We start from the raw sequence: 25,044 nt of genomic DNA, 5'->3' as shown, positions 1-25,044 counted from the left end.
TACCACAAAACTGAGGCACGATCGTATGACCAGATAGGCCTTATATCTTCAGGAGTTTCAGTTTTCGAAACACTCTTACGTGGTTCAACGAGCGTGGCAGGTGCATTATCATGGTCTCCAATAGAGTTGATGGAAGAAATGAATGAGAAGAAAATCATTTCAGTCTGTTTTATCTTAAAAAGCTAGCCGAAATAAACCTCATAGTTATGTCACTAAAGGCAAGATAATGACCCAGTACTACTCGCCATCAAGAATGAGTGGAAGGGCAAGAACCATGCGAATATTAGGCAGTACTATTTACTGACAAAAGAGATATTATTCTATAGAAGGAACACAGACGAGTCACTGTGGCTGCTCTGTCTTCCAGAAGATGTTATCGACCACACGATACATTCATTTGAGCTACGCTCGCTTTGGGCCAAGAAAATATTTATTGCAATTAAAGACATTGTATCATTTTAAGAATATGGAATGCAGGACTAGAAACGTGTTGGCTAATTCGAAGGACTACAAAAGAGGTAAACCCTCGATACAAGGTATGCAGGCACCTATGTTCTCGATTATTCCGAAGAAATTAAAGCAGCTCGCGGTCTGTGTCCTTCTAGGTCCCCCATCCAGGTCAAAACAAGGCTTTTGTTTTGTTTTTTGTAATTATAGAATTCACTTCGAAATATGTGACACTCAAGCTATTGCGCAAAGCAACAGTAACGACGGTTTCAAAAGCAATCAGTATGGATTTCTTGAAACAGGTGGGTAATGTGGAACGGGTTATTTCGGGTAACGGCCCACAGTTTCAATAACAACGATAGAGGGAAACATTAAAAATGCATAGGATTAGACCTATTTTCATTTCATCCTACAGGCCTGCATCCAACCCTGTAGAACGTGTTATGCGTGATTTAGGAAGTCTCCGTAGGATTTATTGCTCGAAACAGCACACGACATGGGACGTTTTCTTGCAAGCTTCCAGGACGTCACGAGTGAGTTGCCACACAGCTCCACCAAACTTCCGCCCATCACGCTACCGAAGAACCGACAACCGCGAGATCGAATGAGAGAAGTGGGCTACGCGCCGAGAGAAAAGGAATGACACGAAAACATCAAACAAGCGCTAATCCATCTCAGGGCGGCAGCGGTGTAAAAGCAGGAAAGAGGAGACAAGAAAGCAAGGATTAGACAATTACAATTAGGACTGAAGGCGTTAGTACTTTCTCACCGTCTATCGAACAAATAAAAAGCGGTGTGCCACAAATTCTTTTCAGTCTAGGAAGTACCCACCGAATCTGCAGAAATGCGCACGAGAACATGATGGAACTGCAATCTATAAAAACACGATAATCAACTGGTGTAGAGCGTATCAGCAACGTCAAGCCCTGCGCGGAATAAGAAGGAGTTTTTGTGTGGGACAACCAAATGCAGAATTTAAGTACAAACTGGAGGTAATAGGCCTTGCGTAATGGAGCAAAAATCGACGTTACATTTTGTTTTGAAAGTATCATTTAGCTCACGTGGAAAACATTTGGTTGGATAAATTACTTCGGAGTCAAAGGACATTGGCAATTAAGAGGAGTAGTGATTGTTACTTATATACTACTGGCCATTAAAACTGCTACACCACGAAGATGACGTGCTACAGAAGCGAAATTTAACCGACAGGAAGAAGATGCTGTGGTATGCAAATGATTAGCTTTTCAGAGTATTCACACAAGGTTGGCGCCGGTGGCGACACCTACAACGTGCTGACATGAGGAATGTTTCCAACCGATTTCTCATACACAAACAGCACTTGACCGGCGTTGCCTTATGAAACGTTGTTGTGATGCCTCGTGTAAGGAGGAGAAATGCGTACCTTCACGTTTCCGACTTTGATAAAGGTCGGATTGTAGCCTATCGCGATTGCGGTTTATCGTATCGCGACGTTGATGCTCGGGTTGGTCGAGATCCAATGACTGTTAGCAGAATATGGAATCGGTGGGTTCAGGAGAGTAATACGAAACGCCGTGCTGGATCCCAACGGCCTCGTATCACTAGCAGTCGAGATGACAGGCATCTTATCCGCATGGCTGTAACGGATCGTGCAGCCATGTCTCGATCCCTGAGTCAAAAGATGAGGAATTTGGCAAGACAACAACCATCTGCACGAACAGTTCGACGACGTTTGCAGCAGCATGGACTATCAGCTCGGAGACCATGGCTGCGGTTACCCTTGGCGCTGCATCACGGACAGGAGCTCCTGCGATGGTGCACTCAACGACGAATCTGGGTACACGAATGACAAAATGTCATTTTTTCGGATGAATCCAGGTTCTGTTTACAGCATCATGATGGTCGCATCCGTGTTTGGCAACATCGCGGTGAACGCACATTGGAAGTGTGTATTCGTCATCGCCATACTGGCGTATCACCCGGCGTGATGGTACGGGGTGCCATTGGTTACACATCTCGGTCACCTCTTGTTCGCATTGACGGCTCTTTGAACAGTGGACGTTACGTTTCAGATGTGTTACGACCTGTGGCTGTACCCTTCATTCTATCCCTGCGAAACCCTACATTTCAGCAGGAGAACGCACGAACGCATGTTGCAGGTCCGGTACGGGCCTTTCTGGATACATAAAATGTTCGACTGCTGCCCTGGCCAGCACATTCTCCAGATCTCTCACCAATTGAAGACGTCTGGTCAATTGTGGCCGAGCAACTGGCTCGTCACAATACGCCAGTCACTACTCTTGATGAACTGTGGTATCGTGTTGAAGCTGTACACGCCATCCAAGCTCTGTTTTACTCAATGCCCAAGCGTATCAAGGCCGTTATTACGGCGAGAGGTGGTTGTTCTGTGTACTGATTTCTCAGGATCTATGCACCCAAATTGCGCGAAAATGTAATTACATGTCAGTTCTAGTATAATATATTTGTCCATCAATACCCGTTTATCATCTGCATTTCTTCTTGGTGTAGCAATTTTAATGGCCAGTTTTGTACTTTGTGGTATTTCGTTCCGTCATGGTTGCCACTTATGGAAATTTGTGGTAAGGTCTTATGGGACCAAACTGCTGAGGTCATCGGTCCCTAAGCTTACGAACTACTTAATCTGACTTAAACTAACTTACGCAAAGGCCAACACGCACACCCATGCCAGAGGGAGGTCTCGAACTTCCAACGGGGAGAGCCGCACGGTCCGTGATAAGGCGCCTCAAACCCCGCGGCTGCCATTTATGCAGTAATTAAAACAGCCACTGCCACTAAAAAAAAAATTGATAGATTTGTAAAATGTGTCGAGGTGTTGTAAAAGAAGCGAACCGCTACTGCATGACATCAGTAACATGTTTTTATTTGAGGAAGAAAAATGGCGTTTTCACGATGAATGCGAATTTCGGAGAATTAAGTAGACGGCAACAGAAAGCGAAAAGACCGGATTATCTTCTGTGATAATTGGGTATAAAGGGGGGAGATTTCTGCTACTCATAGTATCGCGAACGACTATACGGCTGATGTTTCATAAGGCTGTTCTTGTAATGAGGGGAAATAATGTTGGCGTTTGTGGTATTAATGTACACGCCGAGGATGCATCTGGACACATCAATAGAGTGGAAAAACCAGGAGAGGGATGCCGAGGAGCGTTTGCATCTAAATAAAGGTAGGGAGGGAAGAAGAGTTTTGTAGGTCACGTCAAGGTCCTTTGTGCTGAATATTAAAGGAATTCGGGTGGATATATATATATATATATATATATATATATATATATATATATATATATATATATATATAGGTGTACGTGGATGCTGGAAGATGTGAAGCGTCAAGGACAGCTAGAAACAGAGGCTGTACAACGTGGATCAACAGAAGTTGGAGGTCAGTCAACCAAGAATTATGTTATAAACATACGTATACGAATTTAAACAAAGGATAACTTATGTTTCAATGAGTTTATTTTCTTAGATAGATGAATACGTTAGAGAAAAGGAGGAATGAAATGGGAAGGAAATACCCGTTGACGGCAAATCAGACGGCAGAAGAGGAACGTCTCACGGGAAATAAAGGTTTACAAAGGAAACATACAGAGGTACAGAGAAACTGTCTCTATGTTTTATATTTATATACAATGATTCTGTCTAACGTTCGATCTCTGCCACATTTGAATAATTCAGAGATGAGGATTTGTTTGGTTGTGCTTCTGTCTTCTTTGTTGCGAGTTTGTTTAATGCAAAATGGGCACCCACTCCGAGAGAAGAACCACGTGAGGAGTAATAAGGTAGTTGGATGGAGTAGATAAACGGATGTAGATTAAAAAGCATGATTGGTACACGTTTGATCCAGCTCCTAGTCTAAAGGTGAGAGAAATTGTATTAGGTTAAAATTACACAGGGGGCATGAAAACATCTACGACTATACCAACGTGTTGGTGTAGAAGAATTAAGGCACCTAAGATCATTAAAATGCTGGCGCAGTATTCTTCATTGTATTCATAAGTTATCACGAACAACTAAATATTCACCCTCTAAACTATTTCTGTTATTACAAGTACTAAATAAATATAGAATTTATTGTATCTCTTGGAATAATTTTAGGCCACTGACCCAAACTTAAGTTTTTATAAAAGAAAAACAAAATATTGAAGGACATAAAGCCATTATATGTATAAGACAATTTCATAAATAATTTCCTGAGGAATGCATACGGTGAAGGTTTTATCAGGCGAATTCTTTATGTACTTTGTACGCACAAAATCTTTGTAGGAATCTAATATTTAGTTGGAAGTAATGTGAAACAGATGACGCAGAACCGGTGAGCGGGTTCACTCATGCTCGCGTGAAAGGAAGGAAACCACAGTGCGATGTCCAGCAGCTACGAAAGTGAAAGTAGGGGCTGGCTGACCCATTTTTTGTCGTACGGGACCACTCAGGGTCGCCACCCTGTCCGGCGTGTCATCCCTACATACCGGTTTCCTCGCGTCCAGACAACAGTAGGTGCTGCGACTCACCTGCTAAGGCAGACACTGACGCCGACAGCAGAGTTTAGATATCGACAAAAACGACTCAGCAAATGGCTGCGGAAAACAAGCATTGACATGAGCTGGTATCACATGAAATGGAACGAAAGTAATCCATAACCCTAAATCGGTGTTAACCTCACCCTTTGTGCCATACCGTGAACTACAGGACGGATTTCTCCTCGCCAAGAAGCTGGGACAATGTCATGCCTTTCCACAACTTGACACCCACACAGATAAGCTGGAATTAACCCTGTGTCTTCAGTAATACAGATAAGTGTGTTGTCCTGGGTATCGTGTGCCATCTCTAATTCACTGCAAGAAAAATAGTTTTGTTAATTATTTGACGAACGTTCGTTCTTTTTCACCAAGACTGTTTTGGAATTCTCTATAGAGTTTTTCTTTTACGTCTGTGTCATTTATTTGCTTAAACAGTATGTAATTCAATTGTTTCTCAGTCTTATGCCGTATCATTTACTTGCAAATTTATCATTATACAGTTTTGCAACTATTTATAAGTTTGAACTGTTGTAAAGACAGAAATCTCAACTCAATACTTTTTGGATATCTTTGTAAATTACTAGTATACTTGTGAATTCATTTCAGATATTTACTTTCATAAAACAATATTTTGATTTTGTGATTTATTATGTATAGTTATTGTGAAATTGATTACTTTTCTTATTTTTTTCATATTTAGGTGCAAGTAAAAGTGTTTCGAAATAACGTGAGTGCATGTGGTGGTTTTTTTGTCGTGTATGCCGGACAGGATGAACTGTTACCCGCTGCGAGTCGACACCATGCGGACGGCAGATAATGCCGTAGCCATTCAGACGGCAGCAGAGGAGTCGGAATTCTGCACGAGATGACCGCTGCTGCCTTGTTCCTGAAGCATTTTTCTACTTCCAGACATTGTAAAGTACAGTAAAGGTCCCAGAAGGAGTGCAACAATGATCCTTTGGCGGATAATATAGAGAAGACATCGCCAGTCTGCAAATAGGTGAGCAATACACCGATGGTCGCTTTGCAGGTTCTGTGAAAGCTATTTAAGGCTCTATGATCTTGGCAGAACATGACAGGCAAGGTGTGACGATTAGGTAAGTGTGGGACTTAAATTTTCTCGCCACAAAAATATCTGTAGCTGGCCTCTCTCTCAAATAGAGTGATGAGCTAAAAACATTATGATCACCTGCTTCGTAGTTTGTCCGTCTTTGGAATGAAATACATCACTGATCCTGCGTATCAGAGATCCGACAGTTTGTTGCTAGGTTTGTGAAGGTATGTGGAATTAGATGTCTACGAACAATCAAGTAATTCATACAGTGACCCAGATGGTTTTCGATAGGATTTACATTAGGCGAATTTGGTCGCCGATACATCAACACGAGTTCACCATAAAGCTTCTCAAACCGCTGTCGGACGGTTCTGGATTCGGAACACGGACAGTTACACTACTGAAATATGACGTCGCCCTCGGGGAAGACATCAAGCTTTGAAGGGCTGTGGGTAGTTCAAAGCCATCAGCGTATCTTCAATCAAAACCACAGGTCCCGTGAAAGCCCAAAAGCGTGTGTCCCGTAGCATAATATTGCTTCCAACAGCCTGCGTCCGTGGCGTGCTGCACGTTCCGAGCCGCCGTTCACCTCTGCTGCGGACTTTCATGTTCAACGATGTATGATGGTGTGCTCTGGAACATTTGTGCATGAGCCAGCATTGTACTCTTTCGGCAGAGATCATCATGTATCCTCTATTTTACAGGGGAGACAAGCCTCCAAACCCCAAGTCCTGTGAAGAGTCGTGGACGTTCATTTATTTAGCGCCCAGTGGTATTTTTACAGTCTTATCTCTTTCCGGAGATGCTCACGACAGTGGCACGTGCACATTCGACCAGCTCCACCCTTTTCGAGATACACGTTTACAAGCCTTGTGTAATAATAATCCGCCCTTTTTCAAAGTCGCTTGTCCAAACGGATACCCCATTTACAGTTCGTACCTTCGCTAGGATTATCCCCGGTCTGTCTCTGCTCCGCATGCATACTTTTGCTACCGCGTCACGTGACCGTAACGCTACCTGGCGGCATCCAAAGTCGCGGTGGGCGGTGGTAACAATGTTTCGATTTATCACTGTGGTGTATAAAGCAGATAGGAATCTTAAGGCGGTCGTAGGAAATAAAATGCTCATGCGCTCCTTTTAGGCATCGACAGGACAGAGCCAAAACACATTCCTTTCTTTAGCTGAAGGCCTCTGGGCACGAAAATTTTATTGGTCAGACTGGTCTGAGGCAGCAGCTTTGTAAAATCACTGAGAAGTGGAAGGACGCTCCATGAGAATTGACCCTTGTTGTTGGATGGCTGCTTGTGAGAAGTGGATCTCAAAGAAGTGGGCGAATGTTGTGAGGGAAGAGGGAGAGGGGGAGGGGGAGGAGAGAGAGAAGGAACTACGGGGACACATGGTCCGCTGCTAGTGAGAGAATCACTTCATAGTCTTGTGACGTTGCAGCTCCAACGGGAGCATGGTGTTTCAGTTACGTAGCTTTTCGGGATTCACAGCATCGTCCTACACATCGGCTGTACAGACAGACAACACGATGAAGCTTTTTTTTAAAATTTAAAAAAATTGCAACGTAAACGTAATCAGTAAACGTTGCTGTGTTAATGAGTGGGAGATGTCATATCGCGAAAACGAATCAGTGTGCTATAACGTAATTTCCTACCTATTGGTTCCTTGTCTTGAATCTCCGCCAACCTTAAGTTATTTGTAACTGTTTCATGTACTTGTAGTAATTTGTCATTGAATAGGATGTTATTAAACGTGTTTGTGTTACATTTCCAACTGCAACTACTGCACTCGTTTTTTTTTTTTTGTCAGGATTTATAATAAACAATAGAATTTAAGGTAACTTTGACTTTCATTACTTACGTATCTGACATGGTCACAAAACTAAATTACAAATGTCACTATTCCAACACAATTTTGAATGTTTGTAGGGCCATAATTTAGCGTTAATAAACAAAATTCTTGCATAACAAATGATAGTTTACAGTCTTTATTGGATATCCACATACAGATACATGTTGATTACCTAAAGACGTAGTCAGTAAGGTAGTCCACCACACTACAGAGTCCTCTGCACGGAATTATTTTTTTTGTGTGATTTTGATGGGTAGCATACATACCTGGGATCCTGTCACACTCGCATTTTCAGAAAAATTAACAGCTACATCCACGGACGTCAGTGTTTCATTGCTCCAGAAAATGTGTAATTTAAGATATCTAATCACGTCAGTTGTTATTTTTTTTTTTTTTTAAACATTACGGAATTTTTTTATAGCAAATGTTGCAACAAAAGTTACCTCCATCCCACGTAAGATGCCGGTCGCGGTGGTCTCGCGGTTCTAGGCGCGCAGTCCGGAACCGTGCGACTGCTACGGTCGCAGGTTCGAATCCTGCTTCGGGCATGGATGTGTGTGATGTCCTTAGGTTAGTTAGGTTTAAGTAGTTCTAAGTTCTAGGGGACTAATGACCACAGCAGTTGAGTCCCATGGTGCTCAGAGCCCTTTGAACCCCCCCCCCCCCCCCCACGTAAGGTATTGCCAGTTCCACGACTTTCGTTTATCCAACTGATGTGAGTGAATCAAAGCTTTATTCTAATGAACTTCAGACATACAAGTTACGAGCACAGCGTCGTTTCTCGAGAATCGCCAGAAAACCAGAAGCTCAAGGAATTCTCAGTGCGCTCGAGTCGCCATGCCTCGCGGCCGGCAACGTGATGAAGCCTCAACCTGTCATCCAGCTGAAGTTCAGAAAATTCAACTGATTTGATACATCAGTGGTTTGCGTATGGTACTCCTTGTGATGCACAGCTGTCACAAGAACACATTGAAGTTTTGTTCCAACTGCATACGCTTTCCCAGAATTATTGGCTTTTGTTTTCTTAAAATCTTTTTCTGCAGAACCAATAATACATTTACATTTACTTTCATCTTTATAAAATAAACTAATTGTATAGCTACAACATCGACTTTTCCCCTTCTGTGATATTATTAGTTGCAGCAGCAGCAGTAGTAGTAGTAATATCCCATGTAAGAGGCGGCCTGATGGCCCTAATCAGATCACGTGAAGCAAATAGATATTTTACTGCATACCTGACTGTGTGTATTTGCTGCATAAAGGCAAAAGCTCGCGAAGCCGAAGCACACTTATTGTTTGTTACGTATCTCTCTGAATTTCAAAGCAGTTCTCAAGTCAAGGCTTCTTTTGATGGGCAATGGACAGCATTTCAAAAAACGATCTTTCCACCGAAAAATAAATGGTTGCTAAGTTACGAATAGCGTATGAGCTGGAAGTTTGTTTTTTAGATCAAAGGCTGCTGCCGCCCAGTGCTCCAACCGTCGATCACCTGCCGTCTTACTGCATCCCGATAGGCTTGTGCTGCGTCGGTCCTACATGCAGCATCGCCCGCAAACGTTCTCCAGGAACTCCTAACAGACAAGGGTTTTTCTTTCATTTAAGCGTAATTTCTGTCCTTATTTACTTACACAGTATTCTTACAGCTTCATTTTCTTCGTAAATAACTGAAAGAAAAATAAACACTCTCGACTGCTTACACAGTATTGTTTCTTCAGAGACTAGTGACTTGTCAGTTGCCATAAAAAGTTCCAGTTCCATCCCTGTTAAGAACCCGCGTAATACCTACCCTTTTCCTTGAAAGAAAAGCACCTGACTAGACCATATATTTTTCCTTTACCTGAGAGCTAAGGAGACGAGGGCTGTGGTCCCACATGTGTGTCTCTCTGTTCTGCCTGTTTGCAGCTCAACGTTATCTACACGGTGAGCAGCAACTATCCTTTTCATACAGTTTTCTATCTTCAACAATTATAACTGTTGATTTCTCATCGCAGGTAGTTCTAGTTTACTTTCAACTTCCCTTTCACAAGGACTAGAGAAGTGCTTAATTCTGCCAACCAACACTGCATTTTAGGGCTTTAGGAGAGTTTCATGTAGAATTTAGTGTTACCCATATCAAGGTGAGCAGTGTCACAATAAAAAATTTCATTTCGGTAACACAGCAAAGAGACTTGTTGAGAAATTTACTTTGTCATACATATCATCTCTTCCACTAATAATGCTGCGTAGCAAATTATCTCTAACACAGATCCATTGAGGTATCTTGCCTCACACCATTTAGTTGATACCTCACAAACTGAAGGCAGTACAATTTTATGTGACTGACATAATTCATGACAGCAAAAACATTTGAGCAAAACCCCTATGTAAAACTATGATGTGAGATTGTATACATAAAGAGAAATAAGTTCACCAGTATACTGAAGTATATAGTTCCTTTTAGTAGCTGAAATTTTGTCCTCTATTCCTATCAGTGCATCTAATCTGTAGAAAATGGTCATTTATTTGTAAAATCTTTATTTGTGAAACAAAGCAGTCGCACTGCACGAAGTAGGCGCTGAGAGCATGCCTACAATTGTAAAGGAGTACCAGTCCCAACTTGTCAGTCAATGCAACTTTTTCATTGAATCATCACTATGCTGAAGTCATTCTATGAAAGTAACAGACAAGTCCTAGTATTTGGTGTCTGATACTTTTAGTAGTTGGCATCCTGCAAATCAAAACTGACTTAGGCAAAACTCAATTCAGTACTTTCTAACATTCTGTTGTCACATAGTAGTTCTATTTGGTTGCTACATGCACACCAGGAAGAATTGTCTTCTATGAACAAGAGCTTAAGCTACCCCTCAAACACTGTATACCACCTAGATACAGCAATACTGAGTCTTTTACAAGCACTGGTAACACTGTTTGAATCATCCACCCACTTCCTCCTACTACATAAAAACGTGTACTGTAAAATTACTTGCCTTTTTCTGTTCAATGTATTCTTTCTTACAAAACTGCTTCACTTGTAACTGGGCCACGTACTTCACCCAATAATCACATTTGTCTGACATGAAATTTATCTGCTATTGTGGCCAGTGAAACTTTTACATATCACTGACTCCAACTTTCTAATGAACACACACACATTTATTCTGAACTATTAAGCTGTCTATACACTTCTTACAGTTCAGAAACTTCACGCCAACATAGTAAATATTTATTCACTAACATGATGCCTGAACAACTTCCAACACTTAATACCTTAAATTGTGCTGCAAAGATATAATACACATCTCCTATGCCAGGAACCAGCAATATATTCACCTTATGTTGTTTTATAGAAGTATGCATTATTTAACTTTGAGAAATTTTAGCTTCAAAAACTTATTCTTTAGTCTATGACTGCATTGTTACTTCTACTATACAGATAAAGGCACACAATACTATACAACAGAAATAACTGCCTTCAGTTGTATTTGATGACATGTAAGCAAGGTATACACTGGATACTCAAAATCACTGTAAAATGTGTTTCTTAATTTGATTCCGTCACTTTGGAAAATGTCAGCTGTAGAAAATGGCTCTGAGCACTATGGGACCCAACTGCTGTGGTTATCAGTCCCCTAGAACTTAGAACTACTTAAACCTAACTAACCTAAGGACACCACACACATCCATGCCTGAGGCAGGATTCGAACCTGCGACCGTAGCAGTCGCACGGTTCCGGACTGCGCGCCTAGAACCGCGAGATCACCGCGGCCGCCTGTCAGCTGTAGAAGCCACATATGTAAAGGAGAGACTAGCATGACACCATAAAGGAAAATTCAAATACCAGAAAAGTCTCTCTGCAAAATTTGGTGCCCATTTACATATTCACATGACTGCTGTACATCAACATAACAGTTTAATAGGATGGAAGGAAGGAAAATATTAGTTTAATACCCCAGCAGCAATAGGGTAATTAGAGATTGACCAGGAATTTTGAATATAATAAGGTTGTGGAAATTGCAACAAAAACCCAAAGTTGATGCACACAAGGATGTGAACTCCACACCTCCCAAATGAGATTTAATGTTTCCCACAGCACCAACTTGTCCAAAAATGTTTTTTCAATGTGCACTAACTGATATTTGGTAATATGCTATTGTGGAAGGGTCATTCCTCTAATTTAAGAGTGATTTCTTTAGCAGAATTACAATTTGTCAATTTCTGGCTGCTGCAAAACTGCACAGTAGATTTAACCAAAGAGTTACCGATTCCAGAATGAATTTTCACTCTGCAACCAAGTGTGCACCAATCTGAAACCTCATGGCAGGGCTTCGGGTCCCATGTTCACGCCTCTGTCCAGCACACAGTTTTAACCTGCCAGGAAGTTTCAAAGAGTTGTTGACTTTACTAGATACGATAAATCTAGTTTAAATAGTTGGTCTAAAGTTGTACCACAAATAATAGGGTTTGTGTTTTCTTCGTGGTTCTTAGAAGAGTCAAGATATTAATAATCTTAAACAATGTGATCATAAGAAAATAGGTCATTACTCAGTTGGCTGACCACCTCAATCTTTTTTATTACATTACAAGTAGATGTTGTCATTTCAGAATTAGTGTGAAATGAGTTTTGAGGAAAAAAATCTATGACAGCATGTGCGGAGCGTTGTGAACACCATTTCACTAAAATCGGAGGCTATGTTATCCACTTCCTGTTGGAGGAGGAAAATAGTAGCTCTGGAAAGTGACCCTCCCTTATTTAGAATTGAGGGTTTAACTTTAAAACTGCTCTTCAGGAACTGTTACTTTATATTATATTTATAAACACACGCATTGGGGGGGGGGGAGAGAGGGGGAGAGAGAGAGAGAGAGAGAGAGAGAGAGAGAGAGAGAGAGAGAGAGAGAGAGAGAGAGAGAGAGAAGGGGGTGGGGGGAGCTGCCAGTGTATCCAACATCTACATAGAAACAAATACACAGTAACTTAACATCTGAGTTCATTTTCAACCAGAACAAACCAAATTCAAGTTAAATGATAAAATATAAATTTGAGAATGATGTCATGCTTGCTTAAGAAGTGAGACAGGTATGGAAAACTAAAATTAAATGAATGATGACAATTCTATAAATGACAATTCTATGAACGACTAAAGCATGAAGTCATTTAAGTGACAACAAACATTTTTCCACCAAGTTCTCCATTTATTACTCATTCAGTGTTTACAGTAATAAGGCTTAAAAGTTCCAAGTAAAAAATATAAAGTATGAGACACACACACAAGTAGAAGAAAACTAAACTATTCTAAAATTATTTACTTACCTAACAGCGTGTCTCATTACAGAGTTTAAGTTAATATTCCATTGATATTTTAACAGCACACAAGAAATGCCTGACTGATGACAGATTAAAACAATGAAGCAAATACATTGCATCCATACCACTGTGTGGGTAGTGATATGATAACAACTGCTATTCTCAGCATCAGTACATTGTACGTCATCACAATGCAAGTTAGCTATCTACAATCACAACGCACACAATGGTATAGTGAACCAGCGGAGAAAGTGTAACCACCCTGCAGAATACTGTCCAAAGGATGAATTAACACTTCACACAAGAACAGCCTTTCCATTTGCACTAAGTTTAAATTTCCTTGGGTAAACGCCTTACGATCATTAACTAATAATTAAGTACTTGTACTCAACAGAACTTATGGCATGAAGCTAATGCTAACAATTCAGACCAAATGATACATTCACTGAATTATTAAATACATTACTTTATCAGTCCTTTTGCCCGAAACACGTCCCTCATGAGCCCCTTCAGGTACTTTATTTCACGTGACAGATCAGTTATTTTCTGTGTAAGTTCAGAATTCTTCTGTTCCAGGGCTCTCTCTTCTGACAGGATTTCTTCAATTTCTGCCTTCTTCTTCTGACGGTAGCGGGTAGCAGCATTTTTGTTTTGTTCCTTTTTACGTAATTTCTTTTCTTCCACCCCTGGACGAGCATAAGGTTTAGATGAAGAACCTCTCTTCCTTCCCGATGATTTCTGTGGCCCAGGTGAAGACAGCTGCTCTTGTGCTGGAACCCACTCAGGATCATCAGCACTTTCTTCACTGCTTTCAAAACTGCTGTTGGAACTTGTGCTAGGGCTCAGTGGTAACACATGAGGCTCGTATCCATCTTTAGAATCACTTGTGAACCCGCAGTTAACATCTTGCCACGCATTACTGCTGACTTCCATGTCTTCTGCTCGAGATCGTACCAGCTCATCTACATCGGCTAATTCTTTTGCAATATCTGGCGCAGGAGTAGAAGGGACCATCTGTTCGAGGTTGGTGAAAAATGTATCTTTCTTTTCAGAAATTACTTCTATGAATGGGCCAACGGCTGTTACATTTACTGGAACTGCAGTAGCATGGATGGGGAGAATGTGTGGCTCCGAAATGAGAAAGGCATCATTAGATACAACACTATCTGTTGGTGAATAATGAGTAACAGAATTTGCAATTGTGGGACTCTGAGGTGGTGTGAGGGTTCCATTGTTTAGTTCAACTTCTCTAAATGCAGACTCGAATTCTTGAAGCAGTGTCTCTGTCTGAGAGACAGGGGCAGACAGTGAAGGTTGAAGCACCTCCTTGGAAATATGAGAGGCATCGGCCACCAGTGACTGTTGTTTCACAGTCTCATGTAGCGGGGCTCTGACACCATAGAAAGTATCACGAGGTTGCTCCACTGGTAAATCTTCCAGAATAGGTAGATCAGTCTTCTCCTCTAACCAATTGTTGAAAGGTTCTGCGCAACAAAAGTAAAAATATTTCAGTAACACTGTCAACTGAAAAATCATTATCTATATGAAATTATCTGCATGAATTTGTGTGTATTTCAGTACAGATAAAACTACATTCGACAAAATATTTCCTGAGTTGAATTAAATCATTTAGTTACTTTTGTGTTTCAATTGAGAATGTCATAAATTAAAATACTGCATGGTACAAAATTACTGCAATTTTCCTTATGCCCCCACAAATGCCATTACTATCAAGAATGTGTTAAAACTTTGAAAGTCATTCTTTATTTTTAACTTTCTTTCACTTTTGTTAATCTCATAATTTTACCACAAAAAATAAAAGTAACTGTTTTAATTCTTGATGATAATGTACTCCATATTTGTTTCATTGTGTAATACTACATTCAGAGCACTTAACATCATGATGCTCATATTTCATAAAAATGCTCAACAATTTAGAGAACACACTAAGACTGTGATGTCACACAGCTGCAAAACAGTACATCTCAGTAAACTGACTAGATACTGAAGAACAGCTATTCAAATGAATGTTTACCAAGTTAAATTGACTGAAGTGATTATATGGCATGCATTTTGTGCTGTTTCTATTAGATAGTCACACCAACATCTGATGTGTGGTTATCAGGCAATACTTTAATGTTAAACACCTCTGTCAGTAATTATGCAGATGAGATTTCAGTGTTTTCTAAACAATTCTGAAGCTAGTGCTAACACGTTACAAAACAAATGGAAACTGAACTTTAGTGTATGAGTTAAACATAACACAAATCAGTCATCTATCTTTGAATTCAATTGTGTACCTACACATTATATGAAGTGTGTAAGCACCAGGGCAAAAAATAGTTGCATCAATCACAAAAGAAATATATGATTATATATACTGCACACTTTCACTTTTAAAGCCATTACAACATTACATACCAAAGAATGCAGCAGCCATAACTTGTAACTATCCACAGTACAATCTTCTTTACAAATTATCTTGACAGCTGTTTTCTTAATTTTGTGCAAACACTTTGTTCACAATTTGGGGGAGAAGAAATCTCTGCACCCAAGAAATTAAATGTTCACCTTCGGTTCACCAATTTCTCTGAATTTACAATAATTTCACGGTCCCACAAGTACAGGTAATTGTACTGCATGCTATAGTAAATGAAGGAACACATGGGAAAAGTGCAACATGCGACTAGCAACAGGCTATTCACAGTGAACACATCTGTCCTGCCACACAGCTGGACGCAGACTGCCTCCACTGCTGGCTGCCCTATCTGAGCCTCCTCCCTTCCACTGGAGATAAGTGTCCCCCCTCTAGAGCTGCCTCAAGGTGAGGAGTGGGGAGGCAGCTTACTTGACAACAACAATCAATAATAGAACCTGATACAATGTAAACATGTCAAGTGATTGAGGTTATCATGTTCGCAATATCCTTATGCATCATCATTCAAGTGGCACAGACTTTGCAACTAAGCGAAAGAAGCAGTTATTTGATTGAGCCTGTTCTTTAAAATTTTACAAGGAAGAATGAGAATTTAAGTAATCATTATCACAAATGAATAAAACGTATCACCACATGTCCCCATATTCCAATGAAGCCTTACTTTTTCACACCATGTTTACAGTATATCATGCAACCAGGCTCTCTGCATACTTATGATGCATTCTGACTGACTGTACTTTTTGCCTAATCTGTTCTGCTTAATGGAGTTCTCAGATTTTTACAGGCTTATGAATTTTTCTGGACACAGAGGTATCCTATAAAAACATTTGTTCACATTATTTTTCTTGTCTTTGGTATTTGTTGTCATTAAAGTACTTATAGAGTGATGAATTATTGTTTGTTTTCTGCAAATCAAATCTGAAGTTCCTCCTGGAATTGTGGAATAAATGAAAAATTTGTTAAATTACATCAAAACCTATGTTTATTTGGACTTTACAAAACCAGTTATTGGATGTACTGCCTTTTACTTTTGCCTGTAACTCTATTAATCTTATAAAAGGGGAAGAGTATGAAGTACTTTTGGGAAAGTTTTTCACGAGAAACCACATACACAGAGATTGGATGAATGATTCACATACAGCAATTAGCAGAGTTTGATTTTAATATACATAAATATTAGCATCCAGTATCAATTAGATGCAACCTGGATAATCACAGAAACTACTTTTTTCCCAAACAACTCCAAGTAAATGGGTTAATATACATTCCTTTGGTTAAAATGAATACAAGCACCTTTCATTAATATGACTGAAATGATTACTTCTGTTAAATTTGGGACACAGAAAAAAATTCAAATTTATCATATTTGTACAAATTCTTTTTCAAGGAATACTGGTTCCCATAATTGACTGAAGTGTGTTTTTTTCTGTGCTGTTCTTCTTTAAAACATTGGAGATCATATAATAGGGCCCTTCCTGTTTCAGTACCTCTTTCCTTTCCTTTTATAGGATGTAAATACAGTAACTGAATGAACACAATACAACAATACCAATAACATTATAACACAGTCCCTTAAACATGAACATAAATGTATCAGTATAATACTCCTTTTCGAAGATAACACATACCTAGAGAAGCACAGCACAACATTACCACTTCCCCTTCTGGGTCAATGATTGTATATACAAAATGGAAGACACAAACTCAGAAGTCAAGACCTGTGCTAACAATGTTTAACATGGCACATGGAATATTCCTGAAGTCAATCACATTCACACAGTATGAACTCAAATAAAAAATTACAGAATACTGCGAAGTATTCAGATTCAAGCCAATACAAGGCACAGTTAACTCCCATGAAATTGTTAAGCTCCACCAGCTATTGAAAAAGCATACCTCAAGATTCACTGGTCAGTTTATCTGTCAATGTGTGGAGCTGCTGCAGTTTTCATGAGACACACCACACACTGCACTTTTTTTTCCTACGCAGTATTCTATAGAAAGCCCTTTAATATGTTACAATAAGATAATTTTGGTAGGAGTCAATCGACCAGATTGCCAAGATATTTATCAATGCTCCATTAATAGTGATATTACAACCACCAATGTGATTGGGACACAGCTTAAAGCCTTTAACATAAATTTCAGTTCCTCACTGCGAAAGTTAGTAACTAATTTAACCTCAATGACAATTAAAAATGATTTTGTTCCCCATAGACATAATAGAAAGCTAGTGAAATTTTACGTCCATTCTACAGATTATTAAATTTACATTCATATTATTGAAAATAATCACAGGTCACAATTTGTATTTTTTTATTTACCGGTTTCGCTCTTCAATGAACAATAGCATCATCAGAACATACAGTTGAAAGTTGGATGACACCATTAAACATGGCATTTAAAGTTGACTGACAGCTCTAAAGATTGATCGGGTTGTACTATACGGAAGCTTACGTTTTAAGTACGGTAGTAAATGATGACAATGATAGTAACAAAGATGAAATTTCATCTTTGGCACTGTCAATGTCATATACTGTACTTTATAAACATTACACTGCTATAGAAAACTTATGTTGAGTACTGACTTCCTAATCCTTAATGTTTGAAGGAAACTGATGTGGCCCAGTCTCTTAAGATCCTTAGATGCATATAAAGGAAGACCACTCAATGGTGAATTTTGTGGTACACGAGGTCAAATTTTGCATACCTTGCTGGTATCTAGACAAAATGTCAAATATATTTGTTAATTATAATATGCTTGTGTTAAAGTGGATACCACCATCAGAACTCAAAATGAAGTTTTTTTTCATATGAGCTTCCTCTGAACTAACATGAATCCACTATGCATAAAGAATCCTTTTGCAAATGTGATGAAAATGAGATATGGACAACATGCCTTGTCACTGAAAAACTGTTTTGATCTTTGCAATAGTTTCTCTCTCTCTCTCTCTCTCTCTCTCTCTCTCTCTCTCTCTCTCTCTCTCTGCCCCCCCCCCCCCTTCCTCTGACACCCCCTTCACCAACTCTCATTCTAGTATTCCACATATCTTCAAAAGGATTTGTTATTTATGAAAGCAGCATGTATAATACAAACAATTACCACAGTAAACACACTCCTTGTTACTGTCTGTAACTCAGCCACTGAAGCACTAGACTACAGTAGTCCACAACATTGGTTGCTTCCAGAGGCTTAAAAAAATGATTTCTAAAATATTTAGCGTACTGCACTCTTCACAATGTCATAGGTTCCAACTATTAATATGTGCAGTTTTAATTAAAACATCAAAATGCAAGTTGGACAATTTCCAAAATAAAATGACTTCCCGTCAGAAAATGAGGACTCACGGATTTGAAGAAAAATATTGTAATATTTCAAAATAAAGCCTATAGCTAGCACCAGAATAAATAGCTCATAAATACCATTTCTACACCTCATTATCTGTTATCTAAGGAGACACACAGACTTCCAAAATTCACCAGGCAGACCATATGGACAATTTCATTACTTGTAGAATTATATTGTCAAAGGAAGAAAAATGATGTCGATGACAAGGTCAGTAAAGAATGAGCACTAGGTTGGCTTGGGCAGTAGTACAAGGAGTGAGCTCAAAGCCTTTCCCTCGCCAAAGGAACCATCCCATTAAGTCTGCTACTGTGTTTATTTTGTACATGCTTCTAGGTGTTTGGGTCAAAATGACCCAATTTTCTTTCTGTTGCCTGTAGGTATACTTTTTAATGTATGTGTATTGAAACCACAACTAAATTTATAATTTAGACATTATAATGAATTAACCTTACAATTGCATACAGACTAGTACAATGACACAATAACTGATATATTAAATGAGGTGTTTCTTGATTTTTACTACCCTATGCCTCATTGTTACTAACAGTTTTTACATGGATATGTAAGATGTTTCTTGAAAGTGAATTTTTTACACTCAGCTCTCTTCACTAAACTTTTGTTGTCAGTTTTTACTTGTAGATGACATATGCCTCTCTTCTTACTCCTCGTATAAATTTTCTTTCGATGTGGAGGACGTCCTCGTCTCTATTTCTCCATTAATTAACTTCTCGCCAAGAGTTTCTAGGAGCAGTCTTCTTCGCTGCAGTGTGTTTGCTTACCACTGGGGATAAACTGCCTTCAATAGCAGTTTCATACAGACATGTCAACAACATGTGAGAACACAACACTAGGCCATTTGTTTGTTTTCTTGTCTACTGTGTAATTCACCATCATCTTGTCTAGTGTGTCCACAGCTCCTTTCATGTTTTTGAGCTTAAGATAATTTGCAGTTTTCCTTTGCTGTTATCACTGACTTCTGCAGTATAGTGCAGAGAGATTTGCAGAATAACACTTTTTCCCCCCTTGGAATGTATATAAAAGAGCTGCGCCTTTCGTGAAAGCAAATGCTTATGTGAGATTATAAATCTCAGCTCAGTACAGCTGATAGATACACAAAACAGAACAGAAAATTTTTATCCTAGCTTTCGGAACGTTGTTCCTTCTTCAGGGTGGAGAGAGGGGAAAAAAGGGGAAGGGAAAGTGGGTTCAGTTACTCACAACCCAGGTTATGTTGCTTCATAACCTGGGTTGTAAGTAACTGAACCCACTTTCCCTTCTTCCCCTCTCCCCTCCCTGATGAAGGAACAAAGTTCCGAAAGCTAGGATAAAAATTTTCTGTTCTGTTTTGTGTATCTATCGGCTGTACTGAGCTCAGGTATGTACTGGCCAGCCCCTCTATCTCTTTGTTAGTACTCGTTTTACATATTTATATGAGATTCTCCATTAATCATTTAGATTATAAATCTCCATGGTCTGCAAGAGTTTTGTGGGCTAGAAGGCTTCTTTTTTGCACAGTTCCAATTGTTGCATTATTACGCTTCAGTTGCATCTGTCCTAGCTCGTGAGTGGTCAAAAAGTTCTCAAAGGTAATGTTATCCCCTTCTACATCAATTAAAACTGTTAGGTCTTGGTTCTTTTCAGGGATATTTCCATTTCCCACTATATGACAGAATATTTCATATATAATTTGTTTCACTGTCACAAAGCACTGACAGGCTGATATCACACTTTGCTAATTTACTATGCATATACAGGTGGAAAAGGTGGTTTCCCTGAATGCTACAAGTTGTTCATCTACCATAACAAACAAATTGGAATTGTAAGGAGATATCTCTACCCATTTCTCCCAAAAATTCCTCATAGTACCAAACTTATCTTGTTCACCACTTCATAGTCTTGCCTTGTATCATCAAATGTAATAACCCCTGTTATCTTTTGAGTGTTTTAGAGACACTGTAGCTCTGAAATTTAGACGACTTCATATTCATCCCATGAGCTTTCGGTAGACTCACTGAGTGACATATAAAAGTCCTGCTAATAACAACAGACATATAAGCGTCTAGGTCAAAAACATGACTTTTTCCACTTATTCCCATACAAACATGTTCTTTCAGCATTGGAATGGGTGAGTATAATGTTTTAAACTGATGAAGGAAAGAGTAATTTCAAAGCTTTTTTGGAAAGACTAATTTCAAAGCTGAGTATTCATTTGCAATGCAAGAAGTGGCATACCTTGCTGGTCCTGGAATCAGATGAACTGTATTATACGTTACTGAGGATTTCTTTCTAAGGATGACACAACATGTTATTTTGAATGTAGTTTTTTCAACAGTTAATGGACTAATTTCCAAATAAGAGGTACCAAAAAAATACTGATATTACTGAAAGTATGCTGGTAAAATTATATAACTGGAGAGATAAAAAATCTTTTCACCAAGCAATGGCAGAACACGCACTGTTGTGATTGGCAAGCTTTTGGAGCTAAAGGATCCTTCTTCAGGCAGAAGGGTTGAAAGGAACGGAAGAAGGTGACGGAAAAGGACCGGAGAGGTCTAGGAAAAGGGTTATTTTAAGAAAGTCTCCCAGAACCGCAGATAAGGGTAATGACATACCAAAGTGTAGTGACATACATTTTTAACAGAAAACTTGTTGCTTTTGCAAGGAACACTGGAATTATTAAATGCCCTACATTTTTGTACATACACAGGTTGTATATGTGAGGGTGGGAAAAAATTGCAGATTTCCCAGTTAAAAAAACACCTTTACAAGGGTAAAAATACACTTATTCTAAAGTGATAAAACAGTTTTCTGGGTCGAGTGACAGTATACTTTCCCTTGGAGCTGAAAAACCTATCAATCCTTTGAATGGTAAAGGTTTTACACATCAGCATAGAACTTCTCAGCACTTTAGGAAATGAAATGCAATGAAAAAACAATGTGTTTTTGAAAGATCTTTGATGCGCAGCAACATGTACACTGCGCATTTTCTTATTATGAAGGTATAAACATGAATTCCACTACATACAGAAAACTGGCTTCCCAAGCACTGAAACAAAGATTGCAAACTGCTTTTGTCAGCCAATTATAGCTCATGTCATGTGACCTTGATAGCCAATGACAGCAGGTATTCAGAGGCTATGATACATGATGTACACAGCTAACAGCAATGTCACCGTTAAGCAGCACGAACACACAAATAGAAAAAGTTAATGGTTTAAATTAACGTACACATAGTATAGCTATAGGCATAGCTAAGCTTCCACATGTCATATTGGTTCCTGTTTGTGTGTTGCTCTTTTAACATATATCAAACACAACCATGCCAGTAAAATTTTTAAATAATGACATAAATTGGCTGGTCCTCTGGGCCCAAAATTTTTCTCAGTGGTGGGTCCTCAAAGGGTTACATTTTGAATAAGAGTCAAACACTCTGTGATATAACAAATTCATAACACATTCTCACACGTAAAATAATTCATCTTGTATAAAAGGAAATTTACTCTGAAGGTAACATTTCTAAAACCACTATTAACAATATTTTCCCACGATCTGTTAGCAGTAAGTTCATTTGCAAAACTGCCACAGAGCGCCAGAAAATAGGCATTACTGCGTATGTGCATCTACCACTACACAGGTGGTCTGTGCTTGGTTTTGGCCTGCTTGTATGCTTTTTAATGCATTTCTGTTTGCAATTTTGTGCATAATGGGGCATCACATGACCAGGTGCAGCACTGCAGCATATTGTTCGGGGAGTAAGCACGCAGTTACTGTACTTGGAACAATTCATATCCACTGAGGATTGCAAAATAAGAAAGCAGACTTTGGCATAACTTCCATTTCAAAACTAGATCCTACAACTGAAATACAATTACGTAGCAATTCCAACTGAGTTCATATGAACACAGCACTACACAAAGCTAGTTAGGAAGAACAAAAATTTCTTGTAAAACAGCTCTATTTCTACATGCTACAACTAAGGACAAGAAGTTTTTCATTATTTTCAAACAGTATAAAAATAGCAAAGTGGGGATGACTAGAGGACAAATGTAAGGATGCAGAGTCTTATCTCACTAGGGGTAGATAGATACTGCCTACAGGAAAATTAAAGAGACCCTTGGAGAAAAGAGAACCACTTGTATGAACATCAAGAGCTCAGATGGAAACCCAGTTTTAAGCAAAGAAGGGAAAGCAAAAATGTGGAAGGTGTATACAAAGGGTCTATACTAGGGCGATGTACTTGAGGACAATAACATGAAAATGGAATAGAATGTAGATGAAAATGAAATGGGAGATACGATACTGCATGAAGAGTTTGACAAAGCACTGAAAGACCCAAGTCGAAACAAGGCCCCGGAAGTAGACAACATTCTATTGGAACTTCTGACGGCCTTGAGAGGGCCAGTCCTGACAAAACTCTACCATCTGGTGAGAAAAATGGATGAGACAGGCAAAATACCCTCAGATTTAAAATTCCAATCCCAAAGAAAGCAGGTGTTGGCACATGTGAAAATTACCAAACTATCAGTTTAATAAGTCATGGCTGCAAAATACTAATGTGAATTCTTTACAGACGAATGGAAAAACTGGTAGAAGCCAACTTCGGAGAAGATCAGTTTGGATTCCATAGAAATGTTCTAACACATGAGGCAATACTGACCCTACGACTTATCTCAGAAGCTAGATTAAGAAAAGGCAAACCTACGTTTCTAGCATTTGCAGACTTAGATAAAGCTTTTGACCATGTTGACTAGAATACTCTCTTTCAAATTCTGAAGGTGGCACGGGTAAAATACAGGGAGCATATTGCTATTTACAATTGGTAGAGAAACAAAATGGCAGTTATTAGAGTTGAGGGGCATGGAAGGGAAGCAGTGGTTGGGAAGGGTGTGAGACAGGGGTGTAGCCTATCCCCGATGTTAGGAAACAAAAGAAAAATTCGGAGTAGGTATTAAAATCCATGGAGAAGAAATTAAAACTTTGAGGTTTGCCGATGAAATTGCAATTCTGTGAGAGACAGCAAAGGACTTGGAAGAGCAGTTGAACGGAATGGACAGTGTCTTGAAAGAAGGATATAAGATGAACATCAACAAAAGCAAAAAGAGGGTAATGGAACGTACTCTAATTAAGTTGGGTGATGCGCAGAGAATTAGATTAGGAAATGAGACGCTTAAAGTAGTAAATGACTTTTGATATTTTGGGAGCAAAATAACTGTTGACGGTCGAAGTAGAGAGGATATAAAACGTAGACTGGCAATGACAAGGAAAACGTTGCTGAAGAGAAATTTGTTCATACTGAGTATAGATTTCAATGCCAGGAAGTTATTTCAGAAAGTATTTGTATGGAGTGTAGCCATGTATGGAAGAGAATCATGGATAAAAAATAGTTTGGACAAGAAGAGAATAGAATGGTTTGAAATGTGGTGTAAGAATGATGAAGATTAGGTGGGAAGATCACATAACTAACGAGGAGGTTTTGAATAGAATTGGGTAGAAGAGAAATTTGTGGCATAACTTGACTAGAAGAAGGGATCGGTTGGTAGGACATGTTCTGAGGCATCAGGGGATCACCAATTTAGTACTGGAGGGCAGCGTGGAGCGTAAAAATCATGGAGGGACACCAAGAGATGAATACACTAAGCAGATTCAGAAGGATGCAGTCTGCAGTAGTTACTGGGAGATGAAGCAGCTTGCACAGGATAGAGTAGCATGGAGAGCTGCATCAAACCAGTCTCATGACTGAAGACCACAGCAGCAGCAGGAACAACAACAACAACAACAACAACACACAAAAAATTAACAAGATTTCTCTGTGAAGCCACAAGGTTTCTCAGTGAAATCAAGAAACTGTACAACTTCAGGAGTAAATGTAAAGCCTTGTGGGAAGTTATAATGATAAAATACGGTGTCCTGCCAGTCTATAACTTACCGAAGATGGCTTTCTGTAAATTTAAAGATGTGAACAACACAAATTAAGATGTAATGTCAAGCCTAGAGGTGGTACTAGAGAAGTGTTGACACATGTCTTGTGATCAGAAAACATTGTGTCAATGGCAGGCAATTTGTAAAATTCTGCTAAAAC

General features: G+C 39.3%; 1 protein-coding gene across 2 annotated transcripts in view; it reads right to left on the bottom strand.

Annotated features, from left to right (window-relative positions):
- Positions 1-13,046: 13,046 nt before the first annotated feature.
- Positions 13,047-25,044, bottom strand: part of LOC126354301 (activating transcription factor of chaperone) — a 50,396-nt gene continuing 38,398 nt past the window's right edge. Inside the window, exons 1-2 of one of the 2 annotated variants that reach the window (XM_050003855.1) lie at positions 15,601-15,969; positions 13,047-14,663 (exon numbers count right to left, since the gene is read on the bottom strand). In XM_050003855.1, coding sequence (XP_049859812.1) covers positions 13,642-14,663; positions 15,601-15,619 — 1,041 coding nt within the window. In that variant the 5' untranslated portion in view covers positions 15,620-15,969 and the 3' untranslated portion in view covers positions 13,047-13,641. Of the gene's footprint in view, positions 14,664-15,600; positions 15,970-25,044 lie in introns of those variants that run through there. The other variant, XM_050003854.1, reaches the window with a different exon arrangement.

This window comes from Schistocerca gregaria, chromosome 3 (genome assembly GCF_023897955.1).
Source record: "Schistocerca gregaria isolate iqSchGreg1 chromosome 3, iqSchGreg1.2, whole genome shotgun sequence".
NCBI lineage: Eukaryota > Metazoa > Arthropoda > Insecta > Orthoptera > Acrididae > Schistocerca > Schistocerca gregaria.
The sequence above is the reverse complement of the archived record's forward strand: the minus strand, read 5'-3'. Positions and strand labels throughout refer to the sequence as shown.